Genomic DNA, 22,661 nt, shown 5'->3' on the forward strand with positions numbered 1-22,661 from the left:
ACCTGTTCGAGCCAGCAGCCAGCCTGGACACACGGTGCCTGGTTCGGCTGGCCCCCAATACTGGCGGGTGCAGGCGGATCGGAATAAAAACCTACATTACTACGTGGAAGGACACAACCCACTCCTGTAGCTAATAAGTAGTTTCAAGACACTCCTTGCGTAGCCTGTTCGGGCCCAGGCATTAATAGCAGTCTTACCATGCTGGGACTGGTCCGCGGCAAAGCTCGCCCATAAGGTTCTGGCACGACGCCATGTCCAGCAAACCACTAAGAACGAAGAGTAAGCAAACCACGCTGGACGAATACGCCAGAACACTGCCGGGCCCGGGAGGAGCCAAGAGTAAAGACAAAATCCTTGCTGGGAGCGCAGCCACCATGGGCACTAACCAGGTCCTTGCGGCGATGGCGGACCTGAAAGTGGCCTGGGAGATCAAACTGGGACTGGCTATGACCGAATTGAAAGCAGCATTGGAGCTTAAAGTTGGGGCAGTTCAAGAGGAAGTGAACCTCCTCCGGCAAGATGTCAGGTCGCTGGCAGAACGCACAGAGAATATGGAAAAAGAGATGGGCCCGAACACAGCGGACTGTGCAACACATAAAGCAGATCTTCACGTCCTAGTGCAACGCAGGAGCAACCTAGAATGCAGGGCGGAGGAGGCGGAGGGCCGTGCACGAAGGAACAACATCCGTATTGTTGGTTTGCCGGAGGGGCCTGAGGGACCCAACCCCACAGAGTTCATTGAATCTATGCTGCTGCAGGAGATAACTGGAAGAGTGTTGTCCCAGGGGTTTGCGGTGGAAAGAGCACACAGGGCCCTAATGAGGAGGCCGCCGCCAGGAACCCCCCATGCTCCCAAGACCGGTGATTGCCAAGATCCTGAACTACCGAGATCGGGAAAGAATCCTTGAACACTTCCGGAAGGGGGGAACAGCAAACATAACCGCATACCCAGATTATACCCTGTTGGTACAACGTAGCCGCATGAACTTTGGGACTGAAGAGAAGATTGCGTGAAGCAGGCCACAAGTATATGTTGTTTTACCCAGCGAAGCTGAAGGTGTTCCACAAAAACAGAACCTTGTTTTTCGAGTCCCCGGAAGAAGCTATGGGATGGCTCGACACGCAGAGCTGCCCCCAGGAGTCGGGCATCCAGACGGGGGAAGGAGAAGGTAGAGATAAGTAATGTGTGTAGGCGGCACCAAGGGGTGTCGGGGCCTAAGACGATGGGACTTGATTATTGTAAAAGATGTAGCTTATGGGCGGGCATGATCAGGATATAAAGGGATATGACCCGTGAGCACTGAGACTTTTAATACAGCAAGGGAGCCTTGCAGAGCTAGTCCTCATACCCCCATATAGGAGTAGCTTAGTTAGGTCACTGGTAGTTCAGTGACACCCTGCCGGGCCTCTGCCCTCGGCATACCGAGGCAGAACCAAAAGCGGGGTCGCCTGAGATCCAGGCATGGAGCTGGGCCTTTGTTCAGGTTGCGAGGGGTGGGGGGGAGGGAAGGGGCGGTGTGTGAGGGTTTGTTGTTGGGAAAAGGGGGAGGGGGAGTTTGTTGTGAGTGGGAGGGTAATGAGCCAAATTGAGAACCGTATTAGGCGGGATTGGGGGCAGAGAGGGAGGGTAGGACATTGTATCTATGGCGTCGGGGTGCCTTAGAGTGGTTACCTGGAATGTCAGGGGCCTCAATAGTTACTTGAAGCATAATAAAGTAATGATGTACCTGAAAAGGATGAGGATTGATATAGCATTATTGCAGGGGACCCACCTCACCAAGGAGAAATTGGAGGTGGTCAAGAGGAAGTGGAAGGGGAGCGTTGCGGGTGCCACATACTCGGGCTATGCAAGAGGAGTGATCACCTGGGTAGCACCTCATGTACCATTTCAGTTTCTTCAGTCTACGGGAGACCCAGAAGGCAGAATGATAATTGTGAGGGGGATGCTGGAAAACCGGGAAGTGAGTATCGTAAACTTATACGCCCCCAACCAAGATACAGCGGCTTACTTTCGGTCACTGTATGGCAAAATTAGCCCCCTATTAGGTGGCGGGATCCTATGGGGCAGAGACTTTAATTGTGTACTGAATTCTAAGGTGGACAGATCAGATGGTAAGCTAGACAAACCCACCCCGGCTGCAAAGGTGCTACAGGCCCTCCTGAGAGATTTTGACCTAGTAGATGCCTGGAGGCAGCTGCACCCAGCAGATACTCACACTATGCGGCACCACATGACCAACACACGATGCTGGACTACGTGTTACCTGCTGCCAAGCTGGTGGATGAGGTGAGAAGCGCAGAATATAAGGCTAGGGTGCTCTCAGACCACTCCCCCCCGGTCCTGGAGTGGCGACATCAACCCCCTAGAGCGCGGATTTCGACGAGGAAGCTCAGAGCCGAGGCTCTGCAGGATTCGGGATTCCAGGAGGATTTAAGGGAGGCGATCACAGAGTACTTCGAGATGAATACTGGCAGTGTTCAATCTATGGGAACTGTATGGGAGGAATTTAAAGTGGTAGTGCGGGGGGTGGCTATTTCAAAATCCAGAGGGCTCCAAGGGGGCATAGAAAAAGAGCGGAGGAGAACGGAGGAAGAATTGGAAGACTTTATGCGTAGGGGAGGCACCTCTAGGGAGGATGGGGTCAGGATGAGACAGCTACAACAAGCTAGTAGTGGAAACTGGGACAGGTTATGTAAACTAAGCTATAAGAAATATGTGGAGGGACAGCATGCTGGGGGAGACAAGCCGGGTAGGTTGCTGGCCTGGCTATACAAGAGCGAGGCACCATGGCCGGTGATCAGGGACATAAAAGGGGAGGGAGGCCAGATCCTGGATACCCAGGAGGGAGTGAATGAAGAGTTCCTGGGATACTACAAACGTCTCTATGAGGACCCAGGCGGAGAGAGGGATGAAGAAATCCAGGAAACACTAGAATATATAGGCTTGCCCACCCTAGACGATCTAGAACGGGCAGACCTGGATGCCGCAATTACATTAGAAGAACTTGAGCTAGTGATTCAACACCTGCCCACTTGTAAGGCTCCGGGGTCAGATGGGCTCCCAAGTGAATTCTAAAAAACCTACAAACAAGAGCTGCTTCCCCCGTTGCTGGCTATGCTTAATGAGGCGTTTGAGCATGGCAGGTTGCCAGAGTCCCTACGAGAGGAGATGATCATCCTGCTTTTAAAGCCGGGTAAGGCTAGCACAGACTGCAGGTCATACAGACCCCTATCGATGCTTAACCAAGATAGCAAAATCCTTACGGCAGTGCTAGCAAAAAGGCTTAAGCGGGTCATTGGTAAACTGATACATCCTGACCAAACAGGCTACGTCTCTGGTAGGAACATAACTGATAACCATAGAAGACTGCATCATATTATTGATCAGACGAAGGAGGACCCGGGTGAACTGGCGATCGTCGCTTGATGCTGTGAAGGCTTTCGATTCAGTAAGATGGCCCTGGCGGCTTTGGGAGGTTATGGGATGGCGCCGGGGTATCTCAGTGGGTTAGAATCTTATACGGCTCTCCAATTGCAAGGGTTAAGACGGATGCCACTATCTCAGACAAATGGCAACTTAGCAGGGGCACTAGACAAGGCTGCCCCTGGTCGCCCATGTTGTATAACTGGCGTTGGAACCATTGGCCGTCTGTCCTAGACAACAATATGGGGAAATAGGGATCCGCACTGCAAGTGGTCCGCATGTTATTTCACTATATGCAGACGACACGCTCTTGTATCTGCGCTTCCCAGAAGAGAACATACAGTACATCCTGGAGGTGATGGAACAATATGCTGCCCTCTCCGGCATAGCGGTAACCCCAAGAAATCGAGCATGTTCCCCCTGTGGAGATATAGACTTGTCCTACATAGGAGCCTGCCGATATTGCCAATACCCTGGCAAACTAAGTCGTTCCGATATCTCGGAATAGACATATACCACACGACAAGAGAAGAACATAAACACAACACGGAAAAGGCAGACGAAGGCATTAAAAATAGCATGGGATTCTGGTCCAGACTACCCCAGGCCATGATGGGGAGAGCTGCTCTAATAAAGATGGCAGTCCTGCCCAGACTATTACACTTCATTGTAAATATCCTGCATGTGATCCCCAGGCGCTTCTTCTCTGGTCTCCCCAGCTTGTGCAGGGGATTTATATGGCACAACTCTAGGAACAGGGTGGCTCTTTGGAAATTACAGAATTCGTGTGATAGGGGAGGAATAAACCTGCCGAATTTTGAGTTGTATTATTTGGCAGGACAACTGCAATATGTGGCCAGGTGGCTGTCTGATGAAGAAACAGCTGAAACCAGGCTGTTGTGCATGGAACCGGCTCCCTACTTGCTTAGGGAGGTAGTGTAGTTGTCCAAGCCAAAGGTGCTAGAGATGGGGAGGCTGTTGGCGCTTGGCTGGGAGGTGTGGCACAGGGCATGGCAGATTGTGGGATACCCAGCTCTGTTTTCTATGCAGGTGCCGTTGGCGGCGTTATGCAGAGAGGACCCTAAATTAATACAGGGGTCCAGAGATACTGGGAACCGATGAGCCTGGTCACCCTAGGAGACATATGGAAGGAAGGGGAGGCACTGGAATTCCAGACACTAATAGAGGACACCGGGGTGCATAAAGGGCAACATATAACCTACTCCAGAATTGTTAAACGAGTGCGAGACCAATGGCCGGCGGTGTTGCATACAGAACAACCGGATGCCACCATGGAGATGATATGACATCTCGGAGGGTGGGCATGAGATATCCCGCATATATGAGCTACTGGGGTCCGAAGTGGGGAAGGAACTGTTCTAATTGAGACAACTCTGGGAGGAAGAGGTGGGAGAGCCCATGTTGGATGGGCTATGGGATAGAGCTCAAAGATATCAAAAGAAAGTGTCCCGGAACGCGAGGCTCCAACAGATCCAATTATATGTCACACACAGAGCTTATCTGACCCCCAGTAAGATCGCCAGGTTTGGTGGCTAGTCAACTCATAGATGCCCCAGGTGCGGGGAGGAGGAAGCTGGGATGTTGCACATGTTCTGGGCTTGCCCGGAGGTGGGAAGATTTTGGTCAGAATTAAAGATACGTTTGGCAGGAAAAGGCATTACGTTGGAGGTGGAGTCGGCCTGGGCATGCATGCTAGGGGGTTCCCTAGGCCACGTAATCTTAGGCACATTAGCAAGATGAAAGACCTGGCATACATCCTGGCCAAACAGAGGATTGCAATGTGCTGGAAGGCAGCCCATAGACCTAGGATAGAGTTCTGGTGGGCTGACCTCAGGAAATGGGCAGAGGCAGAAACGGCAGCTTGGTTTGAAGCGGTCAGCCGAGGAGGAGAGGAGGTAGGACCCCTAATCGAATGGAGGCAACTGGTGGATACCATGGTGGGCCCCCCGCAGTCCGATCACATTGAGGATGACACGGATAAGGTGATGTCAATGGACCCGCCTGAAGAAGTACGGGCTGATGACAGGGACACTGTGGCTCAAGTTAAGGGGGCGGGAGGGAGTGGGACTGAAGAACGTATCTCGTAATGTTATGTTGTTATACCTGAACATGGAAGTCCTAATTATTGTAATGTTTGGTATGTTATAAAATAATAACATTTTTTTTTTAAAGTGTAAATTGTGTGAAGTGAACCAAAGTGGTCCTGCAACAGTTTAAGCAAAAGCCCATCGAAAAATTCAAAAGTCTTTGATTCTAGTATCAAAAGGGATCTTATCCCAGATGAGGGGGATCCAAGGTCTGACCCCGAACGAGGGAGACCAAGTTGCAAACATTGTGGAACAGAGGATCTGAGCCCGGATGAGAGGGATCCATGGTCTGAGCCAGAAGGAGGGAGACCAGTCTTGAATTTGTGAAAGTGAAAACCGTGACCAAGCAAAAGAACTTTGGTGTTTTGTTTGTTACATCAGGTGCTCTGCAAATAAGAAACTGTCACTGTGAGAGAGAATTTGGCAGAAGGCCTTGATGCCTCTGTGTTGAACTGTTACCTTGTGGCCAAGAAGCCAGAGTGTGTGCAAAGCCTGCACATGTCGACTTACCCTGTGCTGAAAATGTGGGGAAGGGAAGTCAACTGCTCAACTATCCCGACATATAATTTCTCGAACACTTTTCTTTTGCATACATTGTTATCCCACACTATTTTGTATTTAGAAGTAAAGATTGGCAATAGGTTTATTAGTATAGGCCCTTTTATTTTGACAGACTCCACTTGGACTGCGTTATTATTTCATGGTCGTAGCTTGCTCTCATCTTTAGATTTAGATAGGTATTTAACCAACCCATTGAAGTTCAATAAACACCCTTGAACTGTAATCACTTGTGTCTGTCTTCACTGTTTGATCCCATGCCTTCCTTACAATACACACAGAGTCAGCAAGTGACCCATACCGGGTATCCTGCCTCCAAAATCACACAAGTCGCACTAGGTGTCCTGATTCCTCAACATTAAATCTATAACTGGCATTCTGGCTCACCAATTCCCCCCCCCCCCCCCAAAAAAACCATACCGGCATCCTAAATTCCTCCCCACAATAAAAAACCTGTACCTGGCATCCCAATTTAAGCAGATACAGCACAGGGAGATCAAATGTTTTAACCAGGATAACATACTCTAGTGTAAACCGAGCTCAAATTCCAGCCGCATCTATTTTTATCTTTATATACTGTCAGTTTATGCTTATACAATCATATGCTAATGTGCGTCTATAAAAACCTAAAATAATACTTTGATTGAGATAGCATGAAAGTACACAAATCACTTACACCAACAAATATAAGCAAAAGGGCCATTATTGTGGCTCCCAAGTACCAGAACGCAATGCAATGTCAACCTAAATGAAAATCTCCACTGGGTTTTGCAACTTTGTTTTCCAGCTTTAAACAAACTTATCAAAAAACAAAAATGCATGACAAGATCACCTGCATTTAGCCAATAGTTTGACACAAACATGCATTTTGTTATCGTGCAGGATGTGAAAAATATGTGACATTACCCAAAAATAAAGTAATTAAATTGTGAATTTCAAACATGGAAATAAATGATACAGGTTAAAAATGGGGTGGTTATTTTGTTACTCCGTCTAGGAAAAAGGCACAGGGTATGAATACTCTACTCCAGTTCTCATCACTTAAAGCACACACTTACAGGGCTTGTGACTGAAAAGATGCATACTGTCAGAAATTCCCACTTAAATGTGCTGTAGAGTAACAAAGGGAACCCCCAATAATAAATGTTAATTATTTCCTGCTACACCGAACGGTATTCTGGAAATAAATGCTTTGTTGTAAGGACTCCCATCCCAAACCCCACATAACCATCTAATCTGTGCATGCATTCCCCATGTATCTACTGCGCTCCATTCCCTTGAAAAGATAGGTATGCGCTCAAACATATACACAAAATAAAAGGTCAAATAAATAATATTAATCATGAGAAAAACGTTTTACCAGGAGATCACAGGAGAAAGTCTCTGCGCTCTAGGGGTGGGACAGAACACCAAGCAGATGCCACGCCACTCCACCCCATCCCCTGCAGGTAGGCAAGATTGGTTTTGTAGCATTTATTTCGGTGACGAGCAGATTGAGGTTGGCTCATGTTTTCAAGGCCAGTGTCTTGACCCACAAATGGAGCTTGGGCCACCTCAAGCTCCATGTGACTAGCTCATCTCCAAGTACCACAAGAGAACAAGTCCAGTCCATGGGTGAAGCCCAACTGTCTGTTCCATTCTCTAAGAGGCAGAACAATTACGATAGCTCACACAGAGGAGAGCTGTCCATCTCTGAACTGCGTACCTATCACACAGTCTCCCTTTCCCCCAGCAACCTCAAACTCCTCTTGCCCATGCCATCTGCTTCTACTTTCCTTGGCAAGCACTGTTTTAGACATCACTTTCCTCTCCATTGCTCGGTTTCCACTCACATTGCCTATCCCTACTTCAAACTCACCTATCTTCCTTTGTCCCTATAAACATATTTTAGTGCCTGATCTTGCTGCGATTTGTCCTGCCACACTAACACCTTTCTCAACCTCCCAACCTTATCAATTCTCTCCCTCCTCTAGTGCCTTGCATGGGTGTTCCTTATCTCTACACTCCTTTCTGCATCGATGTTTTACAATCGTTGTCACTGCTATTCATCTCTTTCCACGGTCTCTCGCCACCTTAATTTACTCCATTGTCTCTTCTCTCCTAGTCGCTCACCCAATACTGTTTCACCGCTCCAAAAATAACACTCTCCAATTGTCTTGTCGCACTGCTTGCCTTTCGTGTTACCTTGCCATTTCTTAGCAGTCTCAATTCCCTCCCTCCTCGCCATCCATTCACCCAACCACCTTTTTCTTGTGCTCATGCAGTTTCAATTCTTTTCCAGGACTGGGCATACAAGAGCTCTTAGATGTCCCGTGCCTTCTAGATTTGACAGAGAGAGCAGAGCCCAAAAGGTCAGCGACAGCAGAATGTTTTTATTGAGCCATCATTCACTGTCCTAGCCCTTCTCTTCCTTGGTAGGGGTCTGAAACCCAGCCAGATCAGTGAAATGGAACAACAGGTGCAGGCAAGGACCAGTGTCTGAAGAGCAGTGCAGGCGAGGGCTGGGGCAGCCAGGCACACCCACTCAGGTGAGTATGGTCTTCACCTGCGGTAGCAGGGCACCCAGCTGGGTTCGCACATCCGGCAGTTTACAGAGTGGGTTCCCAGTCAGGTCCAGCGTTGAGAGTTTGGGGCAGCGGGTCAGGGGTTGGAGGTCAGCGAGCTCCTGGATGCCTGAAAGAGGAAGGTTAAGGAAGCAAGTCGGCTGTCCTGCATGTGGGGGGATTGGGGCAATATAAAAGTATGTAAAAAAACAATGTATCCGAGCAATAAAATCTCCAGTTGAAACATCAGGCCAACACGCAGAAAGAGGTTCTGACTGCATCTATTCCACCACTTCAGTGCCCTTTATACGGATGCCAGTTTCAACTGAGGAAGGAATATACTGGCTAAAACCCAGCAGTCAAAATGGTGCCAACCTCAGCAGGGCTGGTAATGTCGCTCACTGAAACAGGAAGGCATCACCTACCAGACTTGTGCTGGGAGCAAGATAAGCTATCCTCCCCTTGTTCTGCATGTATGCAAACAAAACAATAAGCATCAAACAAACGATAGTCAATAGACACTAAAAACCTCGTTTGACTTTTTTTTAAATGCATCTAGTTCCACACTGAAAATTAGGAGATGGGAAATAAATCAATTGAAGAAGAAACATGTTACCGGAAGCTACAGCTCTCATGCATCAGGTTTATTCATACATTCACATGCTGTGAATATTCCCCATCACCATGCTGGGACTCATGGTATAGGTGTAACAAAGCAGTTACAAGAAAACTGCATCACTTGTGCAGCCTATCCACCTCAGATTGGGCTATTTGACCAAAGATAATTAAGAAGGTCTGTGATTCACCTGCAGAGGCCACTTTCAGATTCTCAAGAGGACATTGTGAATGAAGCCTTTGAGCCTCTACGAAGGAGGTGGGCAGGTCTCACATAACTGGAAAACTAGAGATACAAGTAACCAACTTGTTCCTTCTCCAACATTGTATCTTTCATAGATTCACATTCTGTAGATTAACAGGAAGTGCCCAAGACATCACTTTATAGTGGAGAAAATTGAAAGTACAAGGGGTTAAAGCATACCCTTTAAAAAAAAAAAAATCAAAAACGGTTTAAGACTGGCTGCTTGCATTCTCATCTGGACATTGAGGCAGTAATGCCTCGTAGTTTTCATGCGACAAGAGTCAATGCAAGCCATTACGCACCTGGCTAAACCCTGCTTTGAGGATCAACAAAAAGGTAACAAACAGTTGTGATGGCTTTCTGATACTTTGTTATGTCCAAATAATATTTAAGTGCTCTCTTTACATAGCGTGAAGCAACTTCTCCATGTGAGAGGAAGGGTCGGCAAAGAACAGGAGTAAAACAAAAAGTTAGAGGAGAAAGTCTATTAGCACCTTGGATATGGTTGTTTGAAGGACAACCTTGCCGTTGCAAAATATCAAATCAGTATTGTTCCCAACAAAACCGTGCTGTTCACATACCCTGGCTCTGAATTGAAAATAACTTATACAGAGGCACAATGAAATAACACACTGATAACAGCTTATATAGAGCTAGTCATAAGCCCCTCCTTGCCCATAGAATAGAGTAGACACTTCCGTTATAACAGACAACACACACCACAACTTACCAAACAAACAATCAGTTTAAACCAACATATTTTCCATTAGCAGGATCTGTCACCCTGAGGAGCTTGAGAATAGTTATCTTCCACTAAGGGCAATATTGTGTGTAGCTAGTCCCTGAGATCGGGGCTTACACTCTTAGGTTTGTATGGTGTAGGTAGTGAGCAATAGTTGTATTCTCTTCCTGTTAAGAAATATTTTCTTTTTGCTCTTTCCGCCCATAAAGCTCTATGAGATGCCCTTTATTTTTGCCTTGGTTTGACTCCCGATCTGAATTTGAGTGATTAAATGTCATCTACATTACATCCAAGTCCTTTTGCTCATGCTTTTGAAGAAATTGATCGGGCCATAAGACTATCAGTATTGAGAGATGGTCTCTCTTTATGGATTTCTTCAATTCTTAAGTGCACACATGACCTGAAGTGAAGTGTGATTAGGATACTTTGGCTTTTTGGTTACATTTACAAAGTGACCAGAATGGACTGGTGGAAGTAGATTATTTTCTAATATGTTTTGAACTTTTTACTCGTGCACCTTTGTATTAATCGCAAACGCCCATTAAGAGTGGCTAGCACTCTAAAATGGCCATGCCACTATTTTCTAGCCTGTCCTTTGCCATATTGTTCTTTGGGACTTAAACGAAAGGTGTCCGTGGCTATATCCCTGATCTCCCAGACTCGAGTTACACAAACATATCAATGAAATGATCAGGGTGATTTTTTAGACAAGACCACAGAATAGTATAATTATTTATATACAGGAGGAACAATGCTCTTTTGATCACAAACATACAATAGATAAGAAATCAAATTTGACAGGAAGCAGTGAGATACTTACAGTAAGGTGGTGAGTTTGAGGGACATTCTGACCAGGTTGTGGGGGAGTGAATGGAACAGTCACCAGGGACAATACATAAGTAGATACTCAGATTAAGGACAATGAACATTGAACAATTTTAAGTGCAGGTAGGCGGTACGGCTAGCTGTGCTCGGGATGTGATCATGAGGGGTGAAGTGCTAGAGTTGAGGCAGAGGAAGTGAGGAACAGAGGCATCTTAGAGGCGAGGGAAAAATGTTTGCTAGCAGGCAGATGGAGGTGACTCTGAGGAGGGGAGGTAAGCTTTTAGTTTGGTTTTGACCAAATCCGTGTGGACTTTTTCTCAGATGTCCGGGGGAAGAGAATACCATGCAAGTGGAGCAAGAAGAGAGAAGGAGCAGAAGCGAGAGGAAGCAGTGGGAGGATGAGGAGACACAAGGCAAGGGTAGTTGAGGAGGCAGAGTGGAGATTACAAGAAGGGCTGTAGAGATGGATAGAGAAGGATAGATACAGTGGATAGAGTTGCAAACCAGGAGAAGAAATTGTAATCGGGCCCTATTTTGCATCAAGAGCCATGCAGCCTGGCGACAGTACGAAGAAGTAGGTTTGAAGTGAGGGAGTTCAAAGAGAGACCTGGTAGCAAAGTTCATGATCTTGTCGAGAGGACAGAAAGCATAGTTCGGGAGGCCAAAGAGGATGCTGGCACAGTATTCCAGTCTAGAGAAGATAAGAGTATTTAAGAGATGTTTGGCGGTGTTGGAAGGAAGGAGGTGCCCTATATTTTCCTAATAGTTAGGAGATTGAAGAGAGCTGCTGTTCTAGTTTTGGAAATAAAAGTAGATAAGGTGTGAGAAGGGTCAAAGATGACGTTGAAGTTTGTAGCTGAAGAAGAATAGGGAAGAATGTTGGGTGGGAACTGGAAAGGCAGAGGAAGAGATGAGAGAGAGCTTTTAGCCCGGAATAAGAGCCCCTCTATTTTATTAGAGTTTAATAACAGAGAGTGCAAAGCCATCCAGTATTCTATGAAGAGAGACAGTTTGAAATGTTGATAGAGACCAGAGCCAGAGGAGAGTTCAGGAAAAGAGAAGATTTGGGTGTTGTCCGCAAAGAGTTGGTGCGAGAACCCAAAGGAGGAGATTAGTGCCCCTAGAGCAGAGGTGCAGAGGGTAATGAGGTGTGGACCCAAGACCCACACCACAGAGGATTGAGGCGAGTGGTATTGTTGCTTCAAGAGACAGAGAATTGGCGAGCTGCAAGGTAGGATTCAATTCAGGCAAGGGCTCGATCGAGAATCCCAAAAAGAAAGAGTATTAAGGATATTAGAGTGATCAGCAGTGTCAAAGGCAGCAGACAGGTCAAGGAGAATTAGGTTCGAACATACTTGGAGTGCTTAGTAGTTGATGTAGTTGGACAGATTCATGAGAGCAGTTTGCGTGGAGTGACGGGAGCGGAAACCCGCTTATAGGGTGTCTCAAAGGTTGTGGATGTCTAAGAAATGTGTAAGATGGTTGAACACAACCCTTTTGTGTACTTTAGAGTAGTGCGGGAAAAAGAGTAACGACGGTACCAATTGGCACCCATAATGGACTATTTGGGACTCATTCATCTCAATAATACTCCCTGGACAATACCTATTAATATTTTTGTCCTTACTTTCCATTTGCAATACTTTGGTACTTTCTTATTTAATTTCGTAAACTACACGTCCCATAATGCACCTTGCGGCAGTTGTCATTTCCAGGTTATTCCAATGCATCAGTGTTGGAACCACAATCCCCAGAAGCCCTAGAGATCAGTGCTACTTTCACCTTCCCAGGACCAGGGAGGCAGGAGGCAGATTATCCTCAGGTGAGGTGCTGTTAATTAGCCTGCTTCAGAACAGGGCAAGGCAGTATTTAAGCAGCAGCCTGCAGGAGCACAGGTCTCTTGCATTGAGTTTGCTTCCAGCCCTTTTTTGCCTAGAGCCAAGATATTCTGCCGTTTCCTGTTGCCGTCAGATCTTGCTCCTGTTCCAGTGCCCGGTGCTCCCTGTCTTGCAGCCTGCTACTCTCCTCTGCCTTCTGAGCTTCCTGCATTGCAGCCCTGCTCCTCTGTTGCAGTCATTGTTCCCTGTCTGCAATCCCTTGTTCTCTGCCGCCTATTATCTGGCTCCCTGCCTGTTGTTCCTTCTTCCCTTCCTACAGTCGGTGTTTCAATGGTTTTAGCTTCCAAATTCCAGTCCTGGGTTTCCTTGTATCAGTCTTCTGTCCTGTCCTCGTTTCCCCACTTCAGAGCTACAGTTTCCCTGTTATCTGTCTTCAGTCCTGCCCCTGGTTATTACAGTCCAGATTTACAGTTCCTGGTTACCTGTCTGCAGTTCCAGTCTTCTGTATTAGTGCACGTTGATTATTTTCCACTTGCTTTTCCAATTCTGAACCTTGCTTACTTTGCTGCCTCTTTTTTTCCCTAGTTATTTTAGTTACCATTCTTGTCCTCACTTGTGCTTCTGTTATTCCTTTGATCGAAGTTTGGCTGCTGGGGTTCCCAGAGGCAATCTCTTCCCCTTCTCTCGTCTTGTTTTACTTGTAGCCTATAGCGAATTAATGTAACATTGTGTTGCTTTCTGTTCCCGCAGAGGGCATCTGCTGTAGGATCTGGCTGGACCCATACCGGCTTGTCTCGTGTAAGTACACTCCTTGTTTGTGCCTTAGGGTCCAGACACAGAAGCCATTCCTGCTTCCCCTTTTCATGGGCTTGCAATGAGTGGTGCCTGTAAAAGTAACTTAGACAGAGGCATTGAGCTTCCCTTATATCCGTGGGCAGTCTATAGTCCAACCTGTGTATACGCCCCTAATGGGATTCCTCATTGTTTGTCCAGTGCATGGTTCCCATCCCTTTTTAGTTCACCATTGAGATCTGTCCTTTCTTCCTGTTCCGTCATTCTGAATTACCTTTACCTTGCCTATCTTCATTCTTGTTTAACTTCCTGCTGTATGCGCTTACCTGTCCTCTTACATCAGCACAGCTACCCACAACCTACCTGGGTGCCCTGCGCAACATATGACAGAGACACAGGGAAAAAGTTAGCCAGTAGGTTCAGGTTAGCCCCTTGCTTTTTTAGGAGGGGTGACTGTGGCCGTTTTGAAAACAGAGGGTAGACACGCAGAGTCGAATGACAGGTTGAAGAGTTCAGCTAGGTGAGAGGCCACTAAAGGGGCAATAATCTTGAATAGCTGAGGAGCAAGAGGATCTGATAGGGCACAAGAGAGGTTAGCCTTCATCAGTAGAGATAGTACTTCATCAGTATTAGTGTGACTCAAGTGGGAAATAGAGGCAGAGGATGATGGTAGAGTAGGCAGAGTGTAAAATGTGGGAGGAGGGAGCGTGAGGAAGGTCAGGAGAGATTCTCTATTTTTTCACATTTTTGAAGCATTGAAGTATTCAACTAGGTCATTAGCTGTGAGTGGAGTTGATAGACTTCGGAGGAGTGAATTTAGGGTGCCCTTTAGCCGGCAAGGATGATTGGAGTCAGAGTTGATGAAGGTTAGGTTGAATTCCCTTTCCGCTATATCAAGAGTAGACTTGAGAGACTTCAGGGCAGAGATGTAGAGTTGCAGGTCCTCCTCCGAGTGGGTACGCCTCAATTTGCGCAGCAGCCGACACATGTCTGCGCATAGAGAGCGTATGAATGGGGTGACCCATGGCTGAGGATGCTGAGAATTAGGGATGACAGTAAGCAGTGGGATATGAAAGGAGAATGAGTCATATAGTAGGGATTGGAAGCTGGAGACGGCAGTGTTGGTGGAAGAGGCATCGGGTGTGAAGGAGTCTGAGAAATGTAGTTCGGAGAGAAAGGGGGGATAGCATAAGGTTTACATTTCATTTTAATAACAGGTGAAGCAAGTGGTGAGGAAAGGTCAGAGTGTGGAAAGCAGACGAGGGGGAAACAATTGAGAGATCAGATATGGACAGTGTGACAGTAGTATTAGTGGGTGAGCAGGGGGTGGTGGTGATCTAAAGAGTTACCCCGTCTGCGTAGGTAGGTTTATGGATAGAGTGGAGAGCGTGGTCTCGAAGTTCAGATTTTTGAGAAGTGGTGGGAGGGGGGTAGGTTAAATTATCATAATGCAGCAAAACAATGTACTCAATGATTTGATTAAACACTTCAACATTTACACAAGAAAAACACATATTGCACATAATTGAAAATTTAAATTGCACATAGTTCTAGAAAAATGGGACAACCCACAAAAAACGTCTCCACCTTTTTGACATAAAGCGCTTCAAATTCTAAAAAACATGTGAACCTACACATCACTAATACACACAGGAATAAGAAATACAACACATCTAATGAATTAATTGTAGAGACAGATTCACATTTCGGGCCATGGGAAGTAGTTAATTTCTGAAGAGTCTAATTTTCTAAGGAATTATGCTTAGTACTCGGTTTTACAATATTTTGTTTTATATTTGCTTAAAGTTCTTAAAGTTCAATGCATATGATAATTATTTGTATGTTTTATATTTTGTGAACAGTCAAATTGTTGACTGTACCACAATAAATAAAAAAATCAAATTTCTTCAGAAAACATGTACTCATGTTTCCTGATACCCCCTTTTAACTCGGGGTATCCAATTCATCAGAATCCACAAACAATGGCCTCCTGAACAATGTATACAAATGACATTATGAGAAGAGAAATATCAACACGCAGCTAAAAGAGTCCCACAAATGAATTTCTCTGGATATGGTTGTCTACAATGTGTCGCTGGTACTGCATTTTTGTACTTACCTGTCTTAACTGGAATTGTGTTCTGTGTGGGCTCACTGAAGCCTAGACCACTCTCACACCCCTACTGAGTCTAAGACGTCTCATTCTGCTACCGACCTTAATTGGGTTTGTATATATTTCAGTGTCTTTCTTTTCACCATAATAATATTCTTCCTACATGCGGCCGCGAGCAGTCTATCTCCATTCACAATCAGATATGGAGATTTTGCCCAGTAATTAACTATTGCATACAAACACAGTCAGCAAATACTGAGACTCTTTAGTTTGTCTATACTTTGGTCAGTGTATGGTTTTGAAGAAGGCCCAAGGCTGAAACACGTGTCACTAACGGACAATATTAACTATTAAAGTGTTTCCATCTGGCGCAATTTGTGTGGTGGCACTTTGTTGTCTTATTACATCTAAGAGAGGTGGGTATACTCCAAGCCTGCACACAATGCGACAAAATTCTTTTTCTTGAACTCAACCATTTCAAGTGAATTTTTTGACTTCCAATCGCACTGGGATCCTCCTCACCCAAACCCAAAACAACCAGAATCATTCTTCACCATAATAGGTTGTCCTCTCAAAATCCACAAATTCATCCTAATACTTCTCATATGACCAGGTTCTTAAGCCAAGTGTCATATGTAGGTGCAGGGTCTATATACCAAAGTCTAGATACCAATAACGTAGCCACCACAGATGTCATGCTATGGAAACGTCTTTTAATCAACAACAAAAAATTAATAAAAAGTACCAGCAGCCATATCTAGGGAGTAGCTCGTATGGATGTACCAAATATTTTGTTTTTCATTAAAAGAACATTTTCCAAAAAGTTATTTATTTGTGCACAAAGCCATGCCAAATGAAGAAAATCTGGTTGCACCACAGAAAACTGCATACATTCATCAGAGATTGCAGGGGTGTGGGCATGTAGCTTCTTGAGAGTGTGGTCAAACGGATGGGAAGGGAATAATTTCTTACCTGTAACTCCATTTCTCCAGCATTGGTATCTTTCAGGGATTCACATGCTTAGAATATTCCCCATCGTCAGGCTGGGAATCCTCAGTATATTTATAAAGACGTTTTCAAATAGGAAAAATGTCGACACTTTTGTGTCCTATCTACGTCGTTTTGGGCCGCTTACGCCTGCGCCAATAGGACGTAGTGGTATAAATAGCCCCACCCCCACGGCTCCCTCAGATTTTAACTCCCAGAGTAGTATGGGGTATATATGGTTTGCATGCCAGGGGAGGCCGGCGGGCACATGTGAATCCATGAAAGATACCAATGCTGGAGAAATGGAGTTGCAGGTAAGAAACTATTCCCTTCTCCAGCATTGGATCTTTCATGGATTCACATGCTTAGAATAGATTGTATAGCAGTACCCCCAATTGTTGGAGGTGTGCATGTAAACCAATATCATTATATTCACACATGCATTTTGCCATGGCTGAACTTCAAGTTATAGTACATTAACTATAAAACAAACATATTAAGGTACATTTGTAGAAGGATATACCCCTTTATGGGGGTTACCTATTGAAACAAGTGTCGCAGGACTGCTCGTCCCATCTGTATATCCTCTGCATGTTGTTGCTCGAGGCAATAATGCTGGGTAAAAGTATGTGGTACCGACCAGGATGCCGCATGACAGATCTCCCAGCGGAATTCCGGACCACAATGCCGCCGACGACGAAGTGGATCTCATCGAATGGGCTCTTGGACGCTGTTCCCGCGGTTTTCCAGCTTTTGAATGACAAAAAGCAATCGTAGATGATACCCAGCGGGCCAGTCCTTGCTCTCAGATCGCTTTTCCTTTTGCCGAAGGGCCATAAGCCACAAATAGTTGTCTTGTGTCTCTAAGATTTTGAGTACGATGGAGGTAAAATTTCAGAGCTCTTTTCACATCCAATGTATGGAGCATTTTTTCTGCGACAGATGAAGGCGTTGGGAAGAATGTTGGTAGTACCATAGAAGAATGCTTGTGGAACATGGTCGGAACCTTAGGAATGAAATGAGGATTGGTTGCTAACACCACTTTATCTTTGAAAAATCTCAAGTATGGTGGATCAAAAACTAACGCCTGTAGTTCCGAAATTCGTTGTGCCGAAGTAATAGCCACAAGAAAGGCCAATTTCCACGATAAGATTTTAATGATGATGATGACATAGGCTCGAAAGGGGCCTTCATTACCGCTGCTAACACCAGGTTAAGACTCCAGTTCGGAGGAAACTTTTTCGTCGGAGGTTAGGTTCGGAATAAACCTTTCAGGAAATGCTTAATTAACCAGTCACTAAATAATGGTATTGAGTGTCTTTTCCGAGTGAATCTGGAAATGGCTGCCAGATGAACTTTTATCGAAGAAAAAGATAAACCCTTTTGAGCTAAGAGTAGCAAATATGGCAGAAGCTGCTCTGGCGTGATGTTTAGCGGTTGTAAACCTGCCTGATCCCTGCACCACATGCAGAATCTCTTCCACTTACACGCATACAAAGCGTTTGTGGACGGAGCTCTTGCAGCTTGTAAAATGCGACGACAGTCCGATGGAATTGTTAACGCCCCAAACTCGGAGAAGTCAGGAGCCAGGCCGTCAGGCTGAGGCCGTCCGGGTCGTGATGCCAAACTGCTCCTTTGTCTTGAGATAAAGGTTTGGGATCTTCTGGAACCTCACTGGTTCCGCTATCGATAGATGAAGTAGATCGGAGAACCATGCTTGTCTCGCCCAGTATTGGGCCACCAGGATCACACGACATGGATATCTGTGAATCCATTGTAGAATCCGACGTATGAGTGGAAACTGAGGGAACGCATACAGAAACTTGTCCGTCCAAGGGAAGGAGAACGCTTCCCCCAGTGAATCATGTTGTGGCCACCTGCTCGCGTATTGTGAGCATTTCTTGTTCTCTCTCGTCGCAAAGAGATCCAGGGCAGGATGGCCCCATTTTCTGAAGACATGCTCTAGCTGTTGGTCGTTCAATTCCCATTCGTGTAGCCGATTCATCTCTCTGCTGAGAGAGTCCGCCTGTACATTTTTTACTCCTGGCAAGTGGAACGCCAATATATGCATCTTCTGTTCGAGGGCCCGATGCCATGTCTCTTGGGCTTCGGTCGACAGAGTTCTGGAGCGAGTACCTCCCTGTTTTCTCAGGTAAAACATCATTGTTGTATTGTCCGTCAGTATCCGTACAACTGAACCCTTTATGCGTAGTAGAAAGGATTTCAGGGCTCAATGCACCGCCCTTAACTCTAGCACGTTGATGTGAAGGGTGGACTCCTTCGATGACCACCGGCCTTGAACTTGCAGGGAATCCAGATGAGCTCCTCATCCAGTCAGAGAAGCATCCGTCATTACCGTCATCTGGAACTCTAGTTCCTGTAGGGACATTCCTTTTTTTAGATTTATGGAGATTCTCCACCACTGAAGTGCTTGCACGAGCTTGCTGTTGATGGTCAATTTGTCTGACCATAGTCCTCGACTTTGGGACCATCGATCCGCCAAGAATTCTTGTATCGGTCTCAATAAGAGATGACAATTGTTTATTAAGGGGATACATGACGCCATGGCCCCCAGCAGGGACATGTACTTTCTTACTGACACACTGGTGTTGACTTTCCACTCCATTGCCTTGTGCCTTAGCTTGAGAACTCTTTCCACGGATGGTTTCACCAATCCTGACTGTGTTTGGAACTCCGCACCCAGAAAAACCAAGGTCCTTGAGGGAGTTAAGGAGGACTTTTCGAAGTTTATCACGGAGCCCAAATGCTGCAGGAGGTACATGGTGGCCTTCAAACTTTTCTGTGCTCTCACCGGAGACAATCCCCTTACCAACCAATCGTTCAGATAAGGGTAAACATGATGACCTTCTTTTCTTAGCCAAGCTGCTACTTGAGCCAAACATTTTGTGAACTTCCTGGGAGAGGACTTTAGTCCGAATGGAAGGACCTTGAATTGATAGTGGGTTCGTCCGACGACGAACCGCAGACATTTTTTGTGTCGTCGACGCATCGATATATGAAAGTATGCGCCTTGAAGGTCTAGCGATCCCAAAAAATCCCCCGGTTGTATCGATCGGATAATCTCCTGAAGTGTAAGCATCTTGAACTTCAGATTCTTTACCGTCTTGTTGAGAGCTCGCGGATCTAGAATGGGTCGCCACTTGCCATTGGGTTTCTTGACAACGAAGCAACAGGAGTACACTCCCTGCCCTCGTTCTGCTACTGGGACCAGTTCTATAGCCCCTTTCTGTAGCATAAGCGCCACTTCTTGTAGTAGTACTTTTTTTATTTTTTTTATTTACTTGATTCAATTTTACAATTTTTTTTACAAGAAATCGAAAACGAAAATTTCCCATCCTTTCCAATTTTGTTATGTCCATTCCAACTTTAGGAAAGAAAAAGATGAGGATGAAGAGCAGAGGTAAGAGAGAAGGAATAATCGTTAGCACTAAACTAATCGTAGACTTGGGAAATGTCTCCCTTCCAGTCTGGCAAAGAAAAATAAGGACTCTCGATCTGGCCTCATTGATTGCGAAACTGCAATCACGTAAGAGGTCTTGTCTCCCTCTATTAATCTATTCCACCAGTCCTCTTCTCCACATATAGTCGACTCTTTGAATATGTGTGCTAGATGTCTGCTTCTCAGATTCGTCAAGTTTGTGCATGTCAGTAGGAAATGTCGCAATGACTCAATTTGATCCTTCTTTTTGCAAAAACGGCAACTGTTTTCCATCGAAATGTTCCTTATCGTTCATTTGTTAGCAGGAGATTCATTCGGAAACGCATAAACACATTTCTCAGACGTCTGTTCGGGAACTTTTTTAGATAATTCGACATGTCGTTTATCTTCCTTGTTGTTGGTGGCTGGTGTTCTATTAGTTTACTTCTATTTTCTAGAGATGTCGTCTGGATCCAGTCTCGTTCCCACAGTTTTTGTTGGACCTTGTCTGGATTTTGTATCAGTTCTTCCTCAGAGCTTTCTATCTCCTCTAGGATTTTTGGATTTTCTTTCACCCAGATCGTCAACAGGTTGCTTCTTTGATCTTCAAGTTCAGTGTGAATAATAGTCGCTACATTTGGGCATTTGGTAATTATAATCTATGTAGCATTATTGTGTTTCTTCTTACCACCATCAACTCTAATGATTGTAAGCCCAGTTCTTGACGTATTGTTGAAACAGGCGTTGACGCTGATAGGTTCAATGTACTTCGCCAGAAGAGCCCTTCAATGCGCTTCCAGAATTTACGCAGAATCATCAGCATAGCGTCTTCCCATAGATTAGGGAAGGAACCACTTTGCCCTTGTAAAATTGTATCAAGAGGATTGTTGTGAATTGACAGAATCTTCCATCTATCGCTTTGGCCTGACTTGCCAGCTTCTTCGTTCATTAAAAAAAGATGTTATTGCATTGGACACTCTTGTTTGTTGTTGCTGAGAATCGCCCCTAGATACTTAAATTCCCTCACCTGTTCAATATTCCCTCCTTCCAGGGTCCATCTGAATGTTTCAATATGGATGTTATGTTTTTCCATGGTCATTACTTTGGTTTTGGTTTTGTTAATTTCCAAGTTGTTGTTCTTTATGTAAACTGACAGCTGCAGGCCAATCTGTGTATAATCCAGTAAGATGAGGTCATCCACGTAGAGTAGTCTCGTGATCTTAGATCTTCCTACTGTTGGTGGAAATGAGCGGTTCACTAGTTCTCCATCTTTTATATCCCACAGGTATGAGTTGAATAGCGTTGGGGCAAGGGGACACCCTTGCTTTACTCCTCTGGCCGTGTGAATTTGTTCTGAAAGGAGCCCTTCTCGATTTAAGCGTACCCTTACGGAGGTATTTTGGTGAAGAGCTCTAATGGGCTCCAAAATGCCTTGCGGGCAGCGTTTTGCTCTTAATTCTTCCCATAAGATTTCCCGGTCGACCTGGTCGAAAGCCTGGACCAGGTCAACAAATGCCAGATGGATTTTAGGACTTCCTTCGTGAATCTTGCTTTTTAAGATGCTTAACAACAAGATATTTGGGGCCGTCCCGGCATCCTTCACAAACCCTGATTGAAGTGGATCCTCATTTCCCAAGGTTCTTGCCCATTTTTGGAAACTTTCCAAAAGTAATGAGCCGAACATTTTTCCAACGACATCGAGGAGTGCTATTGGGCGATAATTCTTTGGTTCCTCTCTTGGTCCATGCTTATACATTGGCTCAATAGTTGCAGTTGTCCAAGAGGTGGGTATGGATTTGTGTAATGTACAATTCTTCATAACCTTATGGATAAATTCCGTCCATTCTTCCTGATGTTCTTTTAGGTCTGCATTTGTAATGCCATCTGGCCCGGGGGCCCTTGAATTGTTCAAATGGACCCGTTTTCTCTTAATGGCATCCTGATCCCACATTGTCATCCAATCAGTGTTAGAGGCTGTTGGAATTGTTGAATTATAACACAATTGTTAATTATAATTTCTGGAATAGGTTATTGAAGTGCTTAATCCACGCTTCTTCTCCAACAAAGTTATTTATTGGATTTGTTTGGATCCCTGACGTTGTTCTTATCAAGGTCCAGAAGTCTCTTGATTTCCAGCTACATACCGTCCTCAGCATTGCAGTTGCATCTGCTTGGGTAATTACAGCTCTTTGGTGCCATAGCCAACTTTTGTATATCCTTACAGCGGCTTTAGCTTGGTTCGCCATCTCAAGGGTATGTGTTTTGCTTGCAAGGCGTTTGAGTTTTCTTAATTTTTTCCTCTCTTCCACAATGCATTTATTAAATTCGTGTATGTGGGTTTGTATTTCCCGATTTGGCCATACTTTTTTTTCCTTTTCGTAAACTTTTAACAATGGATGGTAATCAATGTTGTCTTTTTCGTTTTTTCCACCC

General features: G+C 45.4%; 1 protein-coding gene across 1 annotated transcript in view; it reads right to left on the reverse strand.

The window, feature by feature from the left end:
• Positions 1-8,442: 8,442 nt before the first annotated feature.
• RABGGTA (Rab geranylgeranyltransferase subunit alpha) overlaps positions 8,443-22,661 on the reverse strand; it is a 437,416-nt gene continuing 423,197 nt past the window's right edge. Inside the window, exon 17 of the mRNA XM_069633985.1 lies at positions 8,443-8,763. Coding sequence (XP_069490086.1) covers positions 8,615-8,763 — 149 coding nt within the window. The 3' untranslated portion in view covers positions 8,443-8,614. The remainder of the gene's footprint in view (positions 8,764-22,661) is intronic.

Source organism: Ambystoma mexicanum, chromosome 13 (genome assembly GCF_040938575.1).
Source record: "Ambystoma mexicanum isolate Mex_15411 chromosome 13, UKY_AmexF1_1, whole genome shotgun sequence".
Taxonomy (NCBI): Eukaryota; Metazoa; Chordata; class Amphibia; order Caudata; family Ambystomatidae; genus Ambystoma; species Ambystoma mexicanum.